General features: G+C 37.1%; 1 protein-coding gene across 1 annotated transcript in view; it reads left to right on the forward strand.

The window, feature by feature from the left end:
* Positions 1-20,906, forward strand: part of MKLN1 (muskelin 1) — a 1,607,387-nt gene that overhangs the window by 1,442,620 nt on the left and 143,861 nt on the right. The window contains exon 16 of the mRNA XM_044087317.1: positions 18,691-18,745. Within this exon, the coding sequence (XP_043943252.1) occupies positions 18,691-18,745 (55 nt within the window). The remainder of the gene's footprint in view (positions 1-18,690; positions 18,746-20,906) is intronic.

The raw sequence follows: 20,906 nt of genomic DNA on the forward strand, positions 1-20,906 counted from the left end.
ATTGTAGCATATGCTGCAGAATCACAGGGCAAGGCTGTTTCAAAGCAGACTATATCCAAATGGATAGGACACTGTATTAGGTACTGCTACACACAGCATGGAAAATCAGTCCCAAATAACATTAGGCCACATTCCACTAGGGCAACAGCCACTTCAACAGCCTTTCTCAGAGGAGTACCTACCAAGGAAATTTTGGAGGCTGCAGCTTGGACTTCAGTGCACACCTTTACCAAGCATTGCCATCTGCTTCTTTACTCTAAATCCAGAGCAGGATTTGCCACTGCAGTTCTGCAGGGCCTCATAGCCAATCCTAACTCTTTATAGACCAGCCACCCAACCTCAGCTTTGGGATTCCACCCAAGTGTAATGACTGCAGCAGTGTAACACGATGAACATAGTACAGTTTTGTACCTACCATAAATGTAGATGTTCAAGTGTTCACACCTGCTGCAGTCCAGGTTACCCTCCCTCCATCCCCTCTGAAGTAGCTGGACTTATCTATATCTTTCTATCCTATACAACCTTTGGGGTGTATTTGCTGGTAACTGAAGGTATTGTTTTTATTTTATATTTTTGATTATCAGTATGTATTGCCTACCTACTTGGGGGCACCTGACATCTGGGGCAAGAAAAACTGAATAAAATGGTGTCAGATGCATCTTGTATACCCCTGGCGCACTGACGTCAGAGAAGAAGCAACAGCAACCAACGCCGGACCAAGACTTTGGAACTCAGGCTGACTGCAGGGACCGCCTGACGGCAGGATAACCCCAAGTGTAATGACTACAGCAGTGTGAACACTCGAACATCTACATTTATGGTAGGTACAAAATTGTACTTTTTCTTCCTTTTGATCTCCATTTCCCATTTCCTGTCTGATTCATTTCCAATGTACTCCTGGTTCTTCTTGTCACCTCCTGTGCTCTTGTCTGTCTCTCATGCATTTTCCTTCGGAACACTGGAAAATATTTCACTGGCATAGTGTCTCTATAGCTTTCTTGGGTGGCATAAGCCAGGGAACCTTGTTGGCTAGGCTTATGTAGGCCCTCGGGCCAATAGCCTAGTACCTACCTATAAGCTTTATTATCAGGAAAATGCTTAGTCCCCTTCTGTTTGCTACTCACCTTTTGTAGGGGACACCTTTGCATTTCCTCCTTAGCATGTTCTCTATCAGAAAATTACTTTGACCCTCCTGGAAAAAAATATTCTTAAGATAGCTGGACACAACAGCTTGAATCTCATACCTGCCTCTAATGCTGGAATAAATTCACTCCTCTTCTGCCTGATGTATAGTGAGCAGTAATTTTCTGCAAACACTCTGATGTCTCCAACTGTTATTACTTTGTCCTTCTGCCATGGTTATGCCAGAATCAACACTTTCTGCTGGTAGGATTGCATCTTTACTATTAGAGTTCTTGGCTGCTTTCTCATGGCTAAGTTTTGAGCATGCACATGATGTGGCCTTTCATTTAACAACTGTTGTAGAATATCAGTCCTGTTGTTTATTTGTGTTTTCATAAAATTAATACAGTCTGTTCCTTCCAGTTTCTCTGGTACAGGAGAAAATTTCAGCTTTTCCCTATCCTTTAATTCTACCATTTTTTTGAAACATCCATTCTTGAGCAGTCTCATACTCAGCCTTTTTTTTAAATTTCAACCTCTGATAATCAGCCCATCTAGGTATTTCTCTAAAGTTTCTTCCATTTTTCCAGCTTTTTTATTTGAGTTTATATACTCCTTCATTGTTTCTTCTATTTTAATAAGCTCTGAGCACATTTAACTTTTCCCTATAGATTATTGGAAGTCGTGTCTTGGACCACAGCTGGAGCTTGAACTGCTTTTTTACTGAACATTTCCAGAATTCCTCTCAGCCACTGTTTGTTCCTCACCTTTTGTGGTTGATTTTCTTTCAGGTTCTCTGAATTTCTTCTTTGCTGGCATTCAGGTGTGCAGTTACCAGTCAGTAACTCAAATTTACCCCAAAATACTAATTCAGTAGTTCTGTTTTCTGAATTTCTGTTTTCACAGTGGGAGAACTGAAATTAAGCTGCTGTTCAGTATACAGCAATCTTGTCATTTTCCTCTTCTGTCCCTATTGGAGCCCATCTTTCAATTGGTATTAATCCCCTTTTCCTTTGTCCTTAATATCATGAAATCTTTTTTGTCAAATTCACATGTTCATTTCTATCCAGATGTTTCTTGCAGCATTTCTATTTGCAACATACATTTCTTAATAATATAATTCAGTACTTTTCACTGCTATTATTCCCACGTTACACGTGACAGTTCTTTTGAATGTGCATTTGCAACTTTTCCATTACATGCACAAGCTAATGTTGATAAGCTTTCTTCTCATCTCCATTTGAACCGGTGTTTAATTTTTCTTGACTTTTGCTTCAGTGAAAACATACAAAAAAACTAAATACATTTTTTGAACACACACAACTATTTACATTTTCAAGAAATGTTTACCCCTCCAGATAGAGCAGTTTCACCTGTTGGCACTACCTAAGCTAACGTTAAGATTACCCATGTTAAAGCACATATAGTATTACAGCCAGTGTTCATACTTACACTCATTGGTATATGTTCTTTTGTTATCTCTAAACAGTTTCCATGCTTTCAGTAGACATTAACTTTTAGATTTTAGAAAAAGTTCACTGGCTACCTTTAGGTTAATAAACTAAGTGTCCATTATTTATTAAATTCATTAAAGTATTAAATCTGGTGGGTGTCTACAATTTCTTGTTCACTTTCTACAGTTTCAGACATAATTTTTTCACTCATCTGCTTGCCATTATACCTTTAAATGTTATATTTATCTCAATAAAAAGTGTTTAGAACTCTCGCGATTTGTAATTGCACCTGCGAGTAGCTCGTTTCCAAGTAAAAGCAGTCACAGTGAGGAAAAAAAAGGCCAACTGCTTTGTAGATAGTTGAAGGAATCTTTGTAAACTTCACTCAGAACACAATGCGCAAACTTCCTTGACCAGTTGTACGCACCTGTAGATGTATCGTCTCCCGCCAAGAATATTTGTTAATGGAAAGAAAAACAATAAGCCAATAACTTTGCAGCTGCAAGAAACCTATCATTTTTTATGTCTTTCATCATTGTGCCTTATTTTGCATGTCTGTTTGCTTAAAAAACTTTCCTACAGCTTAAACCCAGGACAATAATCTAGAAATCCACGCTTGTAAAGATAGACAAAATTACTGTCTTTATCAGTAAGCTTACACCCCATCAGCCTGAGATCACATTATATTAAAATTTTAATTTGATTCTGACCAGCCTTTCTTACCTTCTTACAATACCAAGACTAGAAAGTGCTAAAGTGCTTTCTTGCTTTAACATGTGTAGCAGTCACTGATAAGACTCCCAACCTCTCACTTAAAATACACTATGCAAAATAGCTTTGCAGTATAACATGCAACCTCTTAGTTAAAATACGCTTTGCAATATAGCTTTGCAGTGTAACATGCAATTTACTTATGAATTATCAAAATGTTAATAAAACAAGAACTGTTTTACTTAATTCATTCCATTAAATATCATTCTAAACATTAGTGACATAAATTGGGGTGCGTGCTTTACAGTTCTAAAAATTTAACAAATTCAACAAAATTCAATTTTTTTCAACAATTATTTACTATTATTTATTTATTTTGCAAAGCCATATTTCGCTTGTATTCCTATTTCCAGTTGGAGTGATACTTTATAATATTCCCTTTTATTGATTTAATTTCCTGATCATCTCTATCTCCAACACCAGTTTCTGGTTCAAGTCCAAGATACTCCTGCTTCTTCTAATCAGCTCTGTGCTTTTTTCTGTCCATCAAGCATTTTCCTTGGGAAAAATAGAAAATGTTTCACTGGCAAAGTCTCTCTCTGTGGGCTTTATTATCCGAGGAATGAGAAGCAGAGTCCACTTTTGCTTCCCGCCTCACTCTTAGAATGAACTTTTTTGTTTTATATCCTCTGTAATCTGTTCTACATCAAAAAATGTATTTGATCCTTCAGGAAAAAGTATTCTGTAGACAGATGGATACAGCAGCTTGAATTTCTCAAGACATTCCCTGATTGCTGAGATAAACTTTTCTCTTCAGTATGGTGTACATGGTGTCCCCCGAGACATGGTTCTGTCCTAGAAAATCAGACACACCAAGTAAAAGTGAAAATGGTAAGGAATTTATTTGTTCCTTGCCCATACCTCCAAGTGTGAAAGGAAATGGTATACGTCGCATTATTAGTAATAATTGGAACATTTTGATAAGTATCCAAGACCTTGTTAACATTTTAGGGGACAAACCTTAGTTTATTTACAAGAAAACTCAAAACTTGAAACGATTTTTAGAAAGTTCCTCTAGAATTATGTCACATTCTGGTATGAATAAGAAATTAGGAACATTTCCTTGTTATGGATGTTCACAATGCAGGTTTATTCTAACAGCGAGCAGCTTTTATTTTGAACATAATCAATATTTACTGACAAAAAATAGCAGACCTGTCCCTCAAAGGTGACTCCAGAGCAGAAGGAATACGTTGAAGAAGAAAAAATTGGAAGTCGAACCACCACGTATAAATCCAAATCTTTATTTTAACAGAAAATGGCTCAAGGCATCCAAAAGGCACGCTTCTTCAGATTAATTATAGACACACACTAGCATTCTTTTATACACATCCAATTAATTTAAAATCATCAATCATTCAATTAAAGCCAAACTATTAAATTGATTGTTTACATTAATAGCAGCATATTAGACAATTGATTGACTCAAAGAATGAAACAAATTCTCTCTGCTGTAATGGGCATCATCCTGAAATGGCATAAACCAATGCTATCTCAAGTGTACAAATAAGAATAAAAGTAGTAATGTTGATAATGATAATAATAAAAATGATAATAACATATTAATGTTATATCATATTGTATAATGATAATACAATCTATATCTCAACAGACAATAAATACATAAATAATGCTTATATATATATATATAGCAATGGTTTTTCCTACCCAATAGCATGCAGATCAATATCTTGCTATTATAGAAATCATTTTTTACTACTAAATTAAAGCTATATGTGCTGTATGATAAACTACATAACATGTGCATATAAAGATATATAAATAAAAAATATATATAAAATATATATATAAAAATATATGAATATATAAATATAAAAACAAAATATATAAGTTAAATGTATACAAAAGAATGAATACAGAAATACTTTAATCACTTAAAAAGTATATATGAAAAAATATATGAAAAAATATATGTCATATTGTTTACTTATATTACAAGAAAACTCAAAACTTGAAACAATTTTTAGAAAGTTCCTCTAGAATTATGTCACATTCTGGTATGAATAAGAAATTAGGAACATTTCCTTGTTATGGATGTTCACAATGCAGGTTTATTCTAACAGCGAGCAGCTTTTATTTTGAACATAATCAATATTTATATGTTGCCAAAGATAGATTTACCTGTCAGAGTGGAGGTCTGGTTTATGTTGCAGTGTGTTCTATGTCTAAACATTTTATGTAGGTAAGACTACACGTAGATTAAAGAACATAATTTTGCTATTAAGAAGAATACAGCACAAATACACTAGCTAGACATTCACAGACATGTTTAGATTTTAAGAAGTTTCAATTTATGGTTATGGAAAAAGTTAACAAGGAAAAGTTTGTGGGAACTTTCAATTCTTATTTAGAATTTTTAGAAGTCAAATGATAGTTTTTTCTAAGAACAGATGTCATTCCTGGAATTAATGATAACATTTCCATAAAGTGTTATCTTAAGTTCAAACATATTTAAATAGATTGGTATTGATTTACTACTTTTTTAAGTGATGTTTTAAATTAGAAAATGTAAGAATTCTTGTACAGATTTAAACAGTATGTTTTTTATTCATGTATTTTTACGGAAAATATTCACTTCATTTCATTGGTTAATTAGTTAATTATACACGTATATGGCAGCTATTTAAATGGGTTTGACTTTTAATTGTGGTTTTCTGAGGAAGTTCTGTTGAATAAAGGAATGAAAGTGCTTACAATTATTTTTTGTGTGTGTGAGGTCTGTTTTGTATACATGTAATACTCATTTTCCACAAACATTCATTCCTCCAAATTTTAATACTTTTTCCTTTCTGCCAAAATGTTGTTGTGATCAGCCCTTTCTGTTGGGATGATTACTTCTTTACTGGTATAGGATTTAGCTGCTTTCTCTTGGCCAGGTTTTGAGTCTGCACATGTGCTATTTCAGTTAAAAAAAAAAAAAAAAAATCTTGTTGTGGAACACCAGTCCAGTTCTAGTTTCTCTGGTACAGCAAAAACTCTCGGGTTTTCTTTACATGCAAGCTCTGTCTTCTAACTTTGTTTTCAAACAGGTGCTGTTGAGAAGCCTTATACTTGGCCAACCTTTTCTTAATTTCATCTTCTGATTTTTGCCATTTCAGAAGTTCTAAATAGCTAACGTTTACTTTATTTTCTCCAGCTTTTTATTATTTTAGTCAGTATGTTTTTGTTTTGTTTAACACACTAACAAATGAAATGCTGTAAAGCGGTCAACACTGTACTGATAAAAATTAAAACTCCATACATAAAGCACACAAACATTAGAAAAAAAAGAAGAGGGGTTATGGCATGCAAAATTAATAGAAAGGGAAAATGCAAGTGTAAGAATTGTAGATAGGGGCAGTACTGATATACATTGTTAGTAACTTTCCTAGATGTTTGAGTTTCCTTGGCTATTTTGATTGTAATTCCACCTTTGTGGTGTAAATTGTGAAGTATAGCATATGTGACCATTTTTATGTGGGAAAGACCACATGATCATTATGAGTGCAAATATATGAACACGCTATTTCTAGAAAATATATTTTAAATGCCTTATTTAAGCACACTTTCCCCATTTATAAGAGTTTTATTTTTTATTGTTTTTTTTTTTTTTTTATTATTGTAGATCATGAGAATGAAGACATGAGAGGAGGGGAAGAGAGAATTGTTTTGAAGTCAGGAAATTAAAATAGCAGTTTAAATTGAATGCTTTTAATAGTCCTGATCTTAATGACATGGAGAATTTTAAATGTGTCTTGAGAATCTCCTGCCCACCTTAGTACTAATCATAATGCTGCCCTTTCCCCAACCCTAACCCTACACCCTTACTTTAATAAAAACATTCCCTCTTATATCAGAATGCTGTGCCAATCCTGGGGAAGCTGCTTTCATTAGTAACACAGATGGCCCCATTTTTTTCTGCCAAAATGAAACCAAAAACTAAGCATGTGTGTCCTCTTCAAATTTCCTTAGGAGTAGTTTACTGGAGAGGCTTAGGTTTTAATTCAGGCTGTTGAAAATTTTTGTAAAGTACCTTCCAGTGACAAAGCGACTGATACCTCTTTTCCTAAGAGATTCATGACTGTGAATCTGAACAAGAAGATGAAGGTATAGATACAGGGTTTTCTTCTTAGATTTCTGATTCAGACCCTGAGGACAACTCATTTTCTGATTCTGCCCTGTAGGGGTTCTCTTTCTGTGAGACTATTGAATATGTCAGTGTTTTCAGTGTGAGAACACTGGAGTTTTTTCTCAGTCCATCAGAAAATGCTGTAAGTGGTTACAGAAGGAATTTCAAAGACCTATACCAATTCCTCCTGTTTTGTCTACCTCAATGGATGAGAGTGTTACTTTCTGCAGTGTTCCTGATAGTTGCCCCTAAAAAGACATAGGATGTATAAAGTTGATCAGTCTTTTACAGTTTTTGTACACTATTCCCAAACCTGACCCAGCAGCTGTAGTTTTAGTTGATCACACTGGTGCTAAACAACTAGTTAATTCCAATCTTACTCTTTCTGATAAGGATGGGAAAGTTATTGAGAAGTATGGGAAATAAGTACATACGTGTGCAAAATTTTTGTTTATCAGAATCATATATTAGTTTGTTCTACTAGTAGTGGAAGTATGAGGAATGTTTTATTTGCAGTTTCTACTTGTGAGGAAAAATAGTCTTTTAATTCGTTTCTTGCAGAGGTCTGTACTCCTTATTTACAATGTGGGTATGACTGTAATACTTCTTCCAGGGCTATGGTCACCGATACTGCTTTGAAGATTCTCAGAACCTCCCAGATGATGATAATGAGATTTTAAATTCCGCTTTGGATGGAGATTTAGGTTTTGGCCCCTCTGGTGCAGAGGTGATCAAAAATTGTGATGAAAGAGTAAACTTTTCCAGGGAATCTTTAAGATTTTCAGCCCTCATTTTTCAAAATGTTCTAAGGGATTTTGTAACTCCTCATCCAGTTTTGGGAAAAAGCAGAATAAAGAGTCTTAACAAAATACAAGTAAACAGATGTTTAAGAATAAATGACAAAGGGGTTCCAAAAAGAAGCCTCAAATGTCCCAAAACTAGGGACAGTCCAACAAGTCTGAATGACTATTCAAGAGATTGTGTGAGCCCCTCCTCCCTGGCCCCTTTTCTCTTTCAAGAAGTCTGAATCTGCATTTTTCTCTTGGGTAACAGTTTTAGACAAATGGGTTCTGAAGATCATTCATCATGGTTACATATGACAGTGGGAAGAAATTCCTCCTTTCCAGGTGGTCATTCCTCGTCCTCCAGGTCAAACTGTCTTTTTTTCTGTTTTTTCTGCATCACATGTTGTCCTAAGGAGTGATAAAACCAGTTCTCCCTTCCCAGATAGGAAGTTTTTTTTAATTCAAGTGTGTTCTTAGTGCCAAAGAAAGAATATGCTTGTCCAGTTTTGGATCTTTCTTTCCTGAACCTGTTAGTGATAGTACCCAAATTCAAAAGGATATCCCCTCACAACATGTTACTCTTCCTCTTTCGAGGTTACTGGTAACTCTTAAAAGATGCTTATCATCACATCCCAGACTTCAGATGTTTAAGGTTTTGTGTGTTTGGATCATTAACCTTTGGACTCTCCACTGCACGAAGAGTGTTTGTTCATTGCAGGCTATAAGGTTTTCTGCATTTTTCCATATTCAGACAACTTGCTTATCTTTGCATAGCCTTTTTCAAAGTGTCAGGAATCTGTCTCTTGGATGAGAGGTCTCTTACACAAGTTGGAATTTCAAGAGAACATTTAAATGGCTTTCTTGACTCCCTCACACAGGTTTGTGTTCCTAGGTTGACACTAGACACCTCAGTTCAAAGAGTTGTTCTTCCACAGGGAAAACAGATCTATATCTAAATCTATTTCTAAGGTTTTACACTCAAACTTCTGTCACTGCAAGGGAATACCTCAGGATTTTGGATCACATAGCTTCTGTGATTCTCTTGATATCCTAAAAGACTCTACCTTAGAAAGATACATTGGTATTTGAAGTTGTTTTGGTTCCGGCACCATCACCCTTTGTCTTTAGTGCTGTGGTTTGTCAGAAGAGAAGTCATTTGGTGGAGTCAACATATATCTTTACATCTAGGTCTCCCCTTCTCCCTATCTGCTACAAAGCAGCTAGTCACCACAAATGCCTTGGAGTTTGCTTGCGAAACAGTTTCAGGAGGGTTAAAAGTACATTGTGTGTGTGGGACACCAAGAACAGACACAAGCACATAAATATCAAAGAGATGCTTTCCTTAGTCAAGGCACTCGACTCTGTACAACGTCTTCGGTCCCTGGTAACTTTTCAAGTTGTAACAGACAATGCCACAGTCATGTGGTACATCAACAAGAAGGGGGATCCAATTCATATCCCCTTTACAGACTAACCATGGTAGCTTGGGTATAACTTCACAGCACAGTGTCACTCAACATGCATCCTGCATTACATCAGAACACGATTGTGTGGCAGGTTGCGTAGGACCAGAAGAGACCCTCACAAATTGAAACTAGATCAGAAGGTCTTCCAAGATTTGATCCATCTCTGGAGAGTTCCTCAAGTTAGACCTCTTTTCCTCCTGTCTGAACAGTCAACTGGCAAGATTCTGTTCCAGGACTCCATGTAAGAAGGCCTGAAAGACAGTTGTCTTTTTTCTATTCCTTGGACAGGAATTTTCCTTTCTTTTGGAAATGGCCAGGGACAATTACCACAAGTTTTGTCACAGACTGGATCTACTCGCCCAAGAATAGGGGTGTTTGATACATCCCAACGTCAGTCAACTTCATTTGACTGCCTAGATGATAGGATCTTAATTCCTTTTAGGCACCTCTTTACTGAAGGCATGCAGCAAATACTAATGGGAACAGGAAAGCCTCCTACTAGAAAATTATATATTAGCAGATGGAAAAGGTTTTCTGGTTGATGCCAGCAATGTAAACAGCACCCATTCAAAGCTAGTTGTTTTATGGTTTAACGATATTTGTGTGAGTTACTACCCTTTGGCCTTTCTTATTACTCTGTTAAGGTTCATTTATCGGCCATTTCAGCGTGTCTGCCAGTAGATCCTCTTCTTTTAGTACAGTCTCCTGTCAACTTGTTTTTGAAAGGGTTTCGCATAATAGGCCTACAAGTAAACTGGTAAAACCTCCTTAGGATTTTAATTTTGTGTCAAAGAAGCTAACAAGTGCTTCATTTGAACCTGCTAATCTTGCTGGCTTGAGGTTCTTAATGTGGAAAAACAGTTTTACTGATTGCTCTGACCTCTGCAAGAAGGGTATCTGAGTTGCAAGCTCTTATGGTGAGTCAACCCTATCTTACTTTCCACAGGGGCAGGGTTTCTTTGAGAACTAATCCTTTTATGCCTAAACTGGTATCCAAGTTTACTTTAAGCCAAACTGTCAATCTCCCCGTTTTCTTTCTTGAACCTAAAAATGAGGGAGAAAGGATACTCCATACATTGGTTGTCCACATACAACTCTAGTACTATCTTGACAGAACTAAACCTTTCACATCTTCAGATCAATTACTTATTTCAGCTGAAGGCAAGAAAGGACAACCTGTGTCAAAACAGACTCTTTCCAAATGGTTACAATAAACAGCAGGCTGCTGTTTAAGTTTTCTTTTCTGGTGGTTTATGAGTCTTTCCAAATGGTTGTCTAAGGCTATTACCTTTTGTCATGCTCATCATAACAAAACTATTCCAAGCAAGGTCAAGGCCCACTCTATCAGGGCCTTGGCTTCATCTGTGACTTTTTGGAAAGGGTTAGATCCTAGAAGTATTCTAGAAGCTTGCTGTTTGGTCCTGTGTACATTAGAAAGCATTTATAAGCTTGATTCCTTCTGTAAGTCCAGGTCAGGCATTGCTAGGGTCATTCACCAGGGACTCCTGGACACTTCTCCTTACACCTCCAAAAAGTTGTAAGCTAGGGTGCTCTACCCATATAGCTAAGGCTACTGCAGCAGTGATCAATGACAATGAACATAGTAGAGCTGTGGAAGTAAAATTACCGTAATGGTTGATGTTCAAGTGATCACTGCTGCAGGAACCTCTACTTCCACCCCCCTTCTTTTTTGGTGTGTTTTTATGCCAGGGTGTGGATGTTTATTTTTTTGTTGTTCCTAGAATTGTCCTTTCAAGGCTCAGCCTCCCTCTGTATTTTGGCAGAAAAGCTCTAAAGGGCTTGCTGCCCAAACTTGTCTTTTAGTCAGCTGTACTTGAGCTGCCTGACAGTTTGGGTGTTTGGAGGGTGCTCTAAAGCTTTAGAAGCTGGCCAGCTGTTGTATTTGTGGCAGAATATAGCTCATATAGCTAAGGCTATTGCAGCAGTTCAAACACTGCTGCAGTAGCCTTCACTGTATGGGTACTGCAGCAGTCATCATTCGAGTACCTACTGCTATGGTAAGTTTACTTCCACAACTGTACTTTCTTTAGCTTATAAGGCCAACAGTTATTAGTCTAAACAACTTGCTGTGTTCTGACAGTGAAAGAGAAAATATTTAACAAGAAATGCTAAAGCACAGGGGAAATAGGAACTTTGGTTCACATCTTCTGGGAATGCCCTTTTTTGGACCATTACAAGAAGCATGTGCAGCATTTATTAGTTTAAATCTATGAAGGGGGAAATAAGGATGGATAAAACATTGTTTTGCTGGGTTATAGGGAACAAGTACCTGAATGACACTGGTAGGAAAATGTTCACGAAAAGGAGGTGGTCACAAGACTCCATCCCCCTCCACCTCCAAAGATAGAAAAACTTTGATGCCAAATGTCTTGGCTAGCAAGAAAGGAGAAAGAAATCTGCAGAGGAGGTGAACACTGTAAATAGCTATGGGGGTGTTTAATTAGGTTAGAACTGTGTTATAGCTTAGTGTGTTAAGTAAACCATTTGCAGCTACTTTTAGCAATTAGAGAAAGCAAGGAGTAAGGGTTATGTACTTGGGCAAGTACATCATGACTAATGGTGTACATTAACTATACAAATGAAAACAACAATGACTGTGCTATCCTGCAATGCCTTCTGCAATATAAATGGCCTTTGATAATAAGGAATGGCTATTTCTGGGTAGACTGTATAGAAAAACTGTTGTCTGTGTGATATGCACATGCTGTGGAAAATGATTGAAATAAAGCAACAGGAATGATAAACATTTAAAACATATTACAATTTAAGTGAGACCGTATTTGCATTTAATATGACAGTATTCCGAAGACAGTTCATTTGGAGAAGATAATTACTCACTAAGGTAATATGCTGTCCTTGTATTTCATGTGACAAAAATAGTAACTAGGTTCGTAATTGTTTTGAATTTTAAGCGGATATTGCCATAAATATGCTTAATGTTTCACATATATTACTCTAAGAAATTTTAAAATAGCATCTAAGGTACGAGTCATTAACAGGGTATACGATTACTATGTAGATGTTTAGATGCAATGACACACCAGTTTGACAGCTAAAACTAATCCTGTTTTAATGGTAATTAGCTCTTGTTGAAAATATTAGAAATAAGACAATACTGGTAATCACCTTGCAAATTATTTGGGATATCTCCTTCGTGAATAAGGTTAAATATTTGGAATGTCTATAATTAATCTGGATCTGAAATGATGAAAATGTGTATATTCTTTTCTTTAAATAAGATCAATAATTATTTTGAATGGTAGAAAAATGCTGAAGCAGTAGCCATTTAAGTGCTCTTATGACTCACTGTCTGTAGTCTTTATTTCAACAGAGAGAGGAGTTGTTTGAAGACAAGATCTCAGCCTCAAGTTTTAGGTGCCCCTGTTGCAGACAACCTTTTGCATGTAATTTCTGTGGTTGACTTCATTAAATCATTGTATGGAAAAGTAAAGTTTCTTGACTTAAGAGATGCATCACCCAACTGTTATTTCCCACAGGAATTGCATACTTTCTAATGAACATCTGCACAGATAGCTAAAACCTGTCAAGCATCCTGATCCATTTTAGCAAATTAAATGTCAGTCATCTCTGTTATCAGTTTCATGACAAAAATGATTTCATTTCATTACCTTTTCAGAGCTGCTACTACTTTTAAGCCCTATACTTATCCTTCATCAAAATGTTGATGAGGTCATCAGTATTAATATTTATATTTCCCAACATAACCTCCTTTGGCCTGGTTATGCATTTGCAAAACATACAGCCTAAAAACTACCATGGGGAATGCAAGGCTAGGCTGCTTAAGATTCTCATAGATCAGTAGTCTAGTAAGTACTTACAAATCTGTTTTATGATAAAATGTTAAGTATGTTATTTTGGGGTATATTCCCAAGACCTATAGTTCAAACAGAAAATATAGATCTGATGTTGTCATTTTCATTCATTCTTCAACCTGTGGGTTAGGATTCGAACCTCTGATCTGACTTGGTTGCTTTCTATAGCCTTAGGATCCGATACTCGAGCTCCTCCTTTTCCCATAACGCCTCATTCCCCCAGATTACCTCAGATCGAGTTTGCTGCTAAGATATTATAATATATCCTCCTCTGTATACAGATTATAAGCAGAGAGGATAAAGTTCAGAGGCTCAAACAGGAACCGAATTCCTATAGACATGTCTGTCAGGTCTTTCACAGTTATGGACAGGGGGAAGGTTGAGAAAGGATGAAAATGGACAACACAGATGGAGCATTACAGTGAGTGTATAACTTCTTTATCTGATGTCATTTTCATTAATTCCTGAACCTGTGGGACAGAGTCCCCAGCTCCATTAACCTTGGGTGGCCCTCATGGAAGGATATTTTGGAGCACTGCTGAACCAAAGGCAGCCCTATTTCTAGAAACACTGTCCAGTTTGTAATGTGCAACAAAGGTATGGGAGTTTGACCAAGTGGCAGCTGTACAAATGTCCTCAATCAAATCTTTGGACCAGAAGGCTTGAGATGTAGACATAGATCTCCTAGAATGAGCTTTCACGTGTTTAGGTAGTAGAATACCTTTGGAAGAATATACATGAGATATGCAGTCTGTAATCTATTTAGCCAAAGTGACTTTGGACACTGGCCTTCCCATTCTAACATTTGAGAAGAAGACAAACAGCTGGTCAGTTTTTCAGAAATATGTTCTATCTAGGTAAGAATGTAGTTTTCTATGAACATCTAGAAGATGAGTAGAAATTGGGGAAGAAAACTGGTAGGTTGATGACCTGATGGATAAAGTTGCCTCCAAAAACAATATCAAGGTCTTATCCAAGAGTCTGATCCGAATCTACAGGTTGAGGAAGAATGAAAATGGACAACACAGATGGAACATTATGGTGAGTACATAACTTTTTTTTCACTTTTTTTATTTAAGAAGGATGTTTTTAGCTGTCCCTAAAGACAGAATTAATTTTATTGGAACCTAATCTTTTCATTCAGTCCTGTGATACTTCCCTTGTAAGATATTTCATTTTTATTACATACAGATGCTTTCACAGTAGTAGCCAAATTCATTACAGCACATTGCTACCTTATGTTTATTCTTATTGCTTACAGGCTTTTATGGTTATTTACTTGCGTAACCTGCTTTATTGCCTGAAAATGTTAGTAGTAATGTATGAGTTAAACATCTGAAGGTGGCTAGTAAAACTATTTTATACTTTACAGCACCATGCATAAAAAGTCACACTTACTACTTTATAAGCAGATAGGATAAAGTTCAGAATTTATATGCACAAGACTTCATATTTGAAAGACTAGTTCTTTGTATTTGTAATTGCGTTGATTTTTATCCGTTAACAGCTAAGGCTTCTAGTCATTTACAGTACTTTCTAATATGTTATGCAAAATACTAAAATGTTTTCCTATAATGGCAACATATTTATTCTTTCTTAATTTTTTTCACGTCATTTCCTCAAGCTTTCGTATGTCTGTACAAAAAAAATGTAATGGTGGTATATTTGTCCATCAGTAGGAAACATTATCCCTGGAAAATATCCATGGATGACACTTGTTATTCTTGGTCTTCTGCAGCAGTGACACTTCTGCATATCCAGGGTTCTCCGATTTTAGAGAGAATTAGCTTTTTATAGCAGCCAGCAGATGGTCAGGGAGAGTAAATATTCAGGTTTTTCTCCATTCCTAGGTATGCCACCTATCCTGTCAAAACATTGTGAGGTTGTAAAACATGTCCTTGTGCAATGAAATCTTACTCAATGCTCTTCCTAATTACAAAAAAAAAAAAAAAAGCCTGTAGACCCATTCTGAATTTTTCTAGGCTGAACAAATGCCCATGGATGATCAAGCTCACAGTGCTGACCATGTTGACCCTCGTCGCTGTTATTTTACTAAAGGCACTGTTTGCTCATATGGTACTAAGTCAGGAAGGAGACTATGTAAAGATATGGAAATTAAATATATATAATTAAATATATGGACGATGGAAGTAAGCATAGGGGAGAATAGGACACACCTTAGACCAGTATTTCAGATATTAGCAGAATTGATCAAGATAAGAGGATTACTGGTGTGGAAATTTGAGTTCTTGCCGATTGGCTCAGCTAGCCCGCATCTATGTTTGAAGAGGTCACCATTTGAAGGGTGGTAGGTAAGACAGAGGAAAAGTTATTTCTGAGTAGATTAGAGCCGTAGCGTGCATGCTCATCTAAGGCCTAGTGCTAGTCACATAAATCCTGCCCCTCCCCCTTAGCTCTTCAAGTGAAGAGCAAAAAAAAGGCTTCTGCTGCTGCTGACTGTGGGACACTGATTTGTCAAGGTAGTTGATCCACAGGCTTCCTTACAGTGAAGGCGAGTCTGTATGAAAACCATATATAAGTAGCTGACAAGTTGCAACACCCTCTGCTAAGGAAGTATTAATCGGAGCTCACTGTACCAACACAGCAGCCACCACAGATGCTTTCTTTAAGAATGTCCTTGCTCAGAGTGTCTGCGAGCAGTTCTGCACATTTTCCATGCATTACAAGCTGGAAATCCAGTCCAGTAGCAGAGCATGGTATGAACTTGGTATTTTGCAAGGTGTGCTTTGAGTGCCTCCTTCCACCTGTAATGGATAACTGCTACAGTACTTTTCCTGTGGATAATAAGTTTACTGCAGTATTAATCATTATGATGAACATAGTGTAGTTGTTTGAGCTTTGCAAGTGTAACAGATTCTTGAGTACTTTTTGTGGGGTGGGGATATGTGCAATTCAGGTAACTGAAAAGCAGAGAATGAGTTGCCCTAACAGAGTGCTTGCTCATAAAGATTTAATGGAAGAAATTTATAGCATGCTGATGTTGTCCTGCATATATATGTATATATATATATATATATATATATATATATATATATATATATATATATATATATATGTGTGTGTGTGTATATATATGTATATATATATATATATGTACATATATATATATATGTGTGTGTGTGTTGTAAGTTTAAGGAGAATGTAAGGTTTTGTTGGTTAAACTTTACCCTAAATATTTATCAAAAGCTGCAAAAGAGAGACAAAACAAAAATAGTATGTTATCTAATACTTTTATGTTCAAGAAAAGGCTGTATGATGAAAAAGCAAGAACAATACAAGTGGTTTAAAAATACAACAAGCAGCATAATAATATATTGACTGATTCCATGGAATGCAATTGGTCTTGCATATAAGCAAAAAAGAGAGAATAATGTACATAAGACAGCTGTACCTACCGATAGCATAGGTGTAAGGGAAAGCGGACTAGCAATATTAGTGGGAAAAGGAGCTCCAATAGAAATAGAAGAGGAAATGAAAGATGTCTGATAGAAGTTGCTGGCAAGGAAATAAATCCCATTAACAAATGTGTATTTTCCTCCTAAGGCTAAAAAGAGAGAGTTAAAATATTAAATGAAATAGTAAGTTTTCACCAAAGTATTTTTCTAATGGCAGGGGATTGGAATTTTGTAATAAAGGTGGTGATAGTGGTAGTCTAAGAAATTTCCATTAACACGTGAGAGGTTTTTCAGTAGTTCTAAATAAATGTTTGGTTAAGTAGACAGGAGATAGTGTTGACTTCCCAAAGAAATATATTTTTTACTCTGGAACAAATGATATTTGGTCAAAGCTACAATGTAGAAGCATATATATTTTATTAAAAATTATAACTCACCCAAGAACAGTGTCAGATTAAATGCCAGTATATGTAGAAGTTAGACCCCCCCCTTCAGTTGACCGTAATTGTATGCATTAGCATTTCACTGTATATTGGTTGAAGTATTACAAATGAAAGCTGGAAATAATGTAGTGTTTGGAGTTTGTTAGAAGAATAGAAGCCTTGAGAGTAAATTAAAGTTTTGTGATCGTAAACGAAAATTTGTGATTGCTCAATGGTTCCTGAGCTAGCACACATCATTACTTCTTCAGCAATACATTTTATCACTATAGTGTTATATATTTTTTTATCCATCTTAAGCTTGTTATAGTTTACTATATTTTCACAACTTTGTATCAAATTGAAATTGGTGGTATATTCAGCTGTACTTTTTATGAGAGCCAGCTCCCAGACAAAGTATGAACATGGTTCCTTCGGATCAGTGGTCAGTCCCAGACACAAAATGTATCCATCCATCTTTTTTCTGATAACCCGCTTTATCGTTCAAGTGGTCACAGAGACACCAGAGCCTATCCTGACAGCCAATGGATGCAGGATGTTGAAGCTCATTCTGGACGGGGTACCTCGACATTCTGTCCTTAATTTTAAAAGTATGCACTGACGCGCATGCACATTGATACAAACAAGCGCAAACCTTCCAGTCGGCAGTTTGCATAATATCAGTTTCCCTACTGCATGTTGCTGGGAAATGATGGAAACTGGAGCACCAGGAGAAAGGGCATGCGGGCACGTGCACAGGGTGGAGGACACGCAGACCAAAACGCATCCCAGATGAGAACTGAACTGGAGAACCTCTTCCTGTGAGACAGCAGTGCCACTCTTGTCCTTTTGCACCTATCTCACCAAATTCAGTAAAATAAGTTTCTGTTTTGTTTGGATTAGAAATGGATAACAGTGTTGCTTTACTTTGGTGGTGGTGGGGGGTGGATACACATGACTGTTAAGAGTTGAAGAAAAGAGGCAGATGCATATGTTAAACCCTAGCATTCTTTTCAGCTACAGAAGATTGTTATATAGCCAGGGTATTCCTCATTTTCTTGAGATAGTTCCTGTATACCGATGCTTCCCCAATTCTCCTGTTTGACTTCATTGTGTAATACCATAGAGAGCTTCTGTACTATGGCTGGTTTAAGGTACATTGTTTTTTGCTGTATAGAATTACTGATATTAGTTTGTTTTCATATATTTTTTCACTGTTTTTTTTTTTTTAATGGTTTCTTGCTTTTAACCGACTGTTTTTGTTTGTTTTACAGTTTCAGCTCCTAGCTTCAGCTCTATTCAGGTCAAGTAGTGACTTTATTCATATGGGTAAGTTTGCTAATTCTGATTTTTCTCTTGCTGTTGTATTTCAGCCATTGGCCATATAGTTGTAGTTACTGTGTTGTCTAAAGCCATTGTTTGTCTTCATGACTCATTTCAGGATTTGTATATCTAACTGAACCTTGGTTGGTTATGTCTCATTACTTTGTCTTCATGACTCATTTCAGGATTTGTATATCTAACTGAACCTTGGTTGGTTGGTTATGTCTCATTACTGTCAGAATTTGATTTTGTAAAATCATACATTCAGAGACATCCATGCATCCATACCATTGCCCACTGTGATATAGTGCCCTTGCTGCATAAGTACTTGCATTTTCTGAGCCTACCCCTTCTTTTTTACTGTTCACATTGTTAGGGTCTTGATCATTGCAGTCATCAGTAAAGTTTTGTTTTCACTTTTTTAAATAGCGCATCAAGTATTGGTGTGGATTTTCAGATCATCAGCCAGGGCCCACCATTGCCTGTACTGTGTTGAGAAAGAACATGACGTTAAAAGCTGCAGTGTCAGTGATTCAGCCCATTTTCCTCAAAGGAGAAAGAAGTTGCTTCTTTTCATGCAGCTAAACCCATTGCATGTTTTGATAACAGACAGTTGTGGGTTGGGAAGTGTACCTTGGCCCCACAAAGCAGTGTATGTTATTCCTCTGGTGAAGGTGACACCACATCAGCTAGATGGAAATGAAGGCACTGCTACTCACCCTAAAGGCCTTAGAGAAGGCTCTACTTCTGGAGTTGCTTCTCTTCTAGTCAGACTACCGTGAACCACAGTAACAAGCTAGGGGCACAAGGCTTTGTTTCCTGTGCAGTGAAGTAGTGCTTATCTGACACTGAACCATAGCTTTCTCGTGTAGATCCATTGTTCTCTCCCAGGGTTTTCTCTTGATGTAGATCTCCTGATTTTCCAGATCTTCTAGCTGTGTTCTCAGAGGTTAAGACTTCTGGTAGCCCTCAGTTCTGCAAGGATATGCTTCTTAACAGAAACTGTCAGTCTCTAGATGCATTAGTATCCTGTACTGTCCAAGTCAAACAACTTGCAAGTTACACTGCCCTACCTCAGGCACCTGTATTTTATGGTCCTCTGTTATTCTGTAGCTGGGATACATGTGCTAGATATAGCTTCCTTTTATAATCATGCAAATAGATGATCTTGTGACACCACAATAGCTGTTCAGGCAGTTCCAAAAGGGATTGTTGAATCTCCCTCCTTTTCATAGGACCAAACCTACATGATTTGTAAACTTGTCTCTCTGCCATTTCAACCTAGTAGCTTGGAAGCATTCAAGTTTATTTTTAAGAAGACTGTCTTTCTAGTGGTCATTACCTGTGTGTTTAGGATCTTATAGTTTCAGACATTCACAGTTGTGCAACATATCTGATGTTAATTGTGTTTCACTGCTGCAGTCATTACACTTGGGTTATCCTGCCGTCGGGCGGTCCCGCAGTCAGCCAGAGTTCCAAAGTCTTGGTCCAGTGTCGGTTGTTGTCGCTTCTTCCCTGACGTCAGTACGCCAGGGGTATATAAGATGCAGCTGACGCCATTTTCTTCAGTCTTTCTTGCCGCGCGGTGCCCGAAGCAAAAGCAGTTCGCAAGTGCCGGTCGGCCGACTCTTGAGATTTTCAATTCGAATTTCAGAACCAAAGTCTTCAATAAAGCTAAGTACCCCGTTGGGGAAACTTTTTCTTGCCTCAGACCAATGTCAGTAAAAGTTAATAATTGTATTTCTTGTGGGAAGCAAATACCTCATAAGGATTTTCATTCTTACTGTATTCCATGCCTAGGCCCAGACCACAATGTCACTAGTTGTCGGTTTTGTGCTAGATTTAACAAACGCACTATTAAACGTTGGTTTGATTTTGCTCGCCATTACTTTGGCCGAAGGTTTAATTATACCATGCTGTCAGAACAACCGACGACCGGAATACACAAAAAATGCAAAGACAAGGATAAGTACAGGCATTCAAGGCCCAAAACTGACTATGAAGCCTCTTCTAGGCCAGTCGCTGGTTCTCAGTGAGGTGCTTTCACAGCCCCTGACACCCGCAACCTCAGAGCCACAGGCCACCTCCAACTCCCACATGGAGATGTCTAGGCCTCTGGATACTCAAGGTGTTGGGCCTACAGAAACTAACCCTTCAGATGGGTCCG

The sequence above is a fragment of the Protopterus annectens genome, chromosome 11.part0 (genome assembly GCF_019279795.1).
Source record: "Protopterus annectens isolate FY-2018-M chromosome 11.part0, PAN1.0, whole genome shotgun sequence".
NCBI classification, from domain to species: domain Eukaryota; kingdom Metazoa; phylum Chordata; order Ceratodontiformes; family Protopteridae; genus Protopterus; species Protopterus annectens.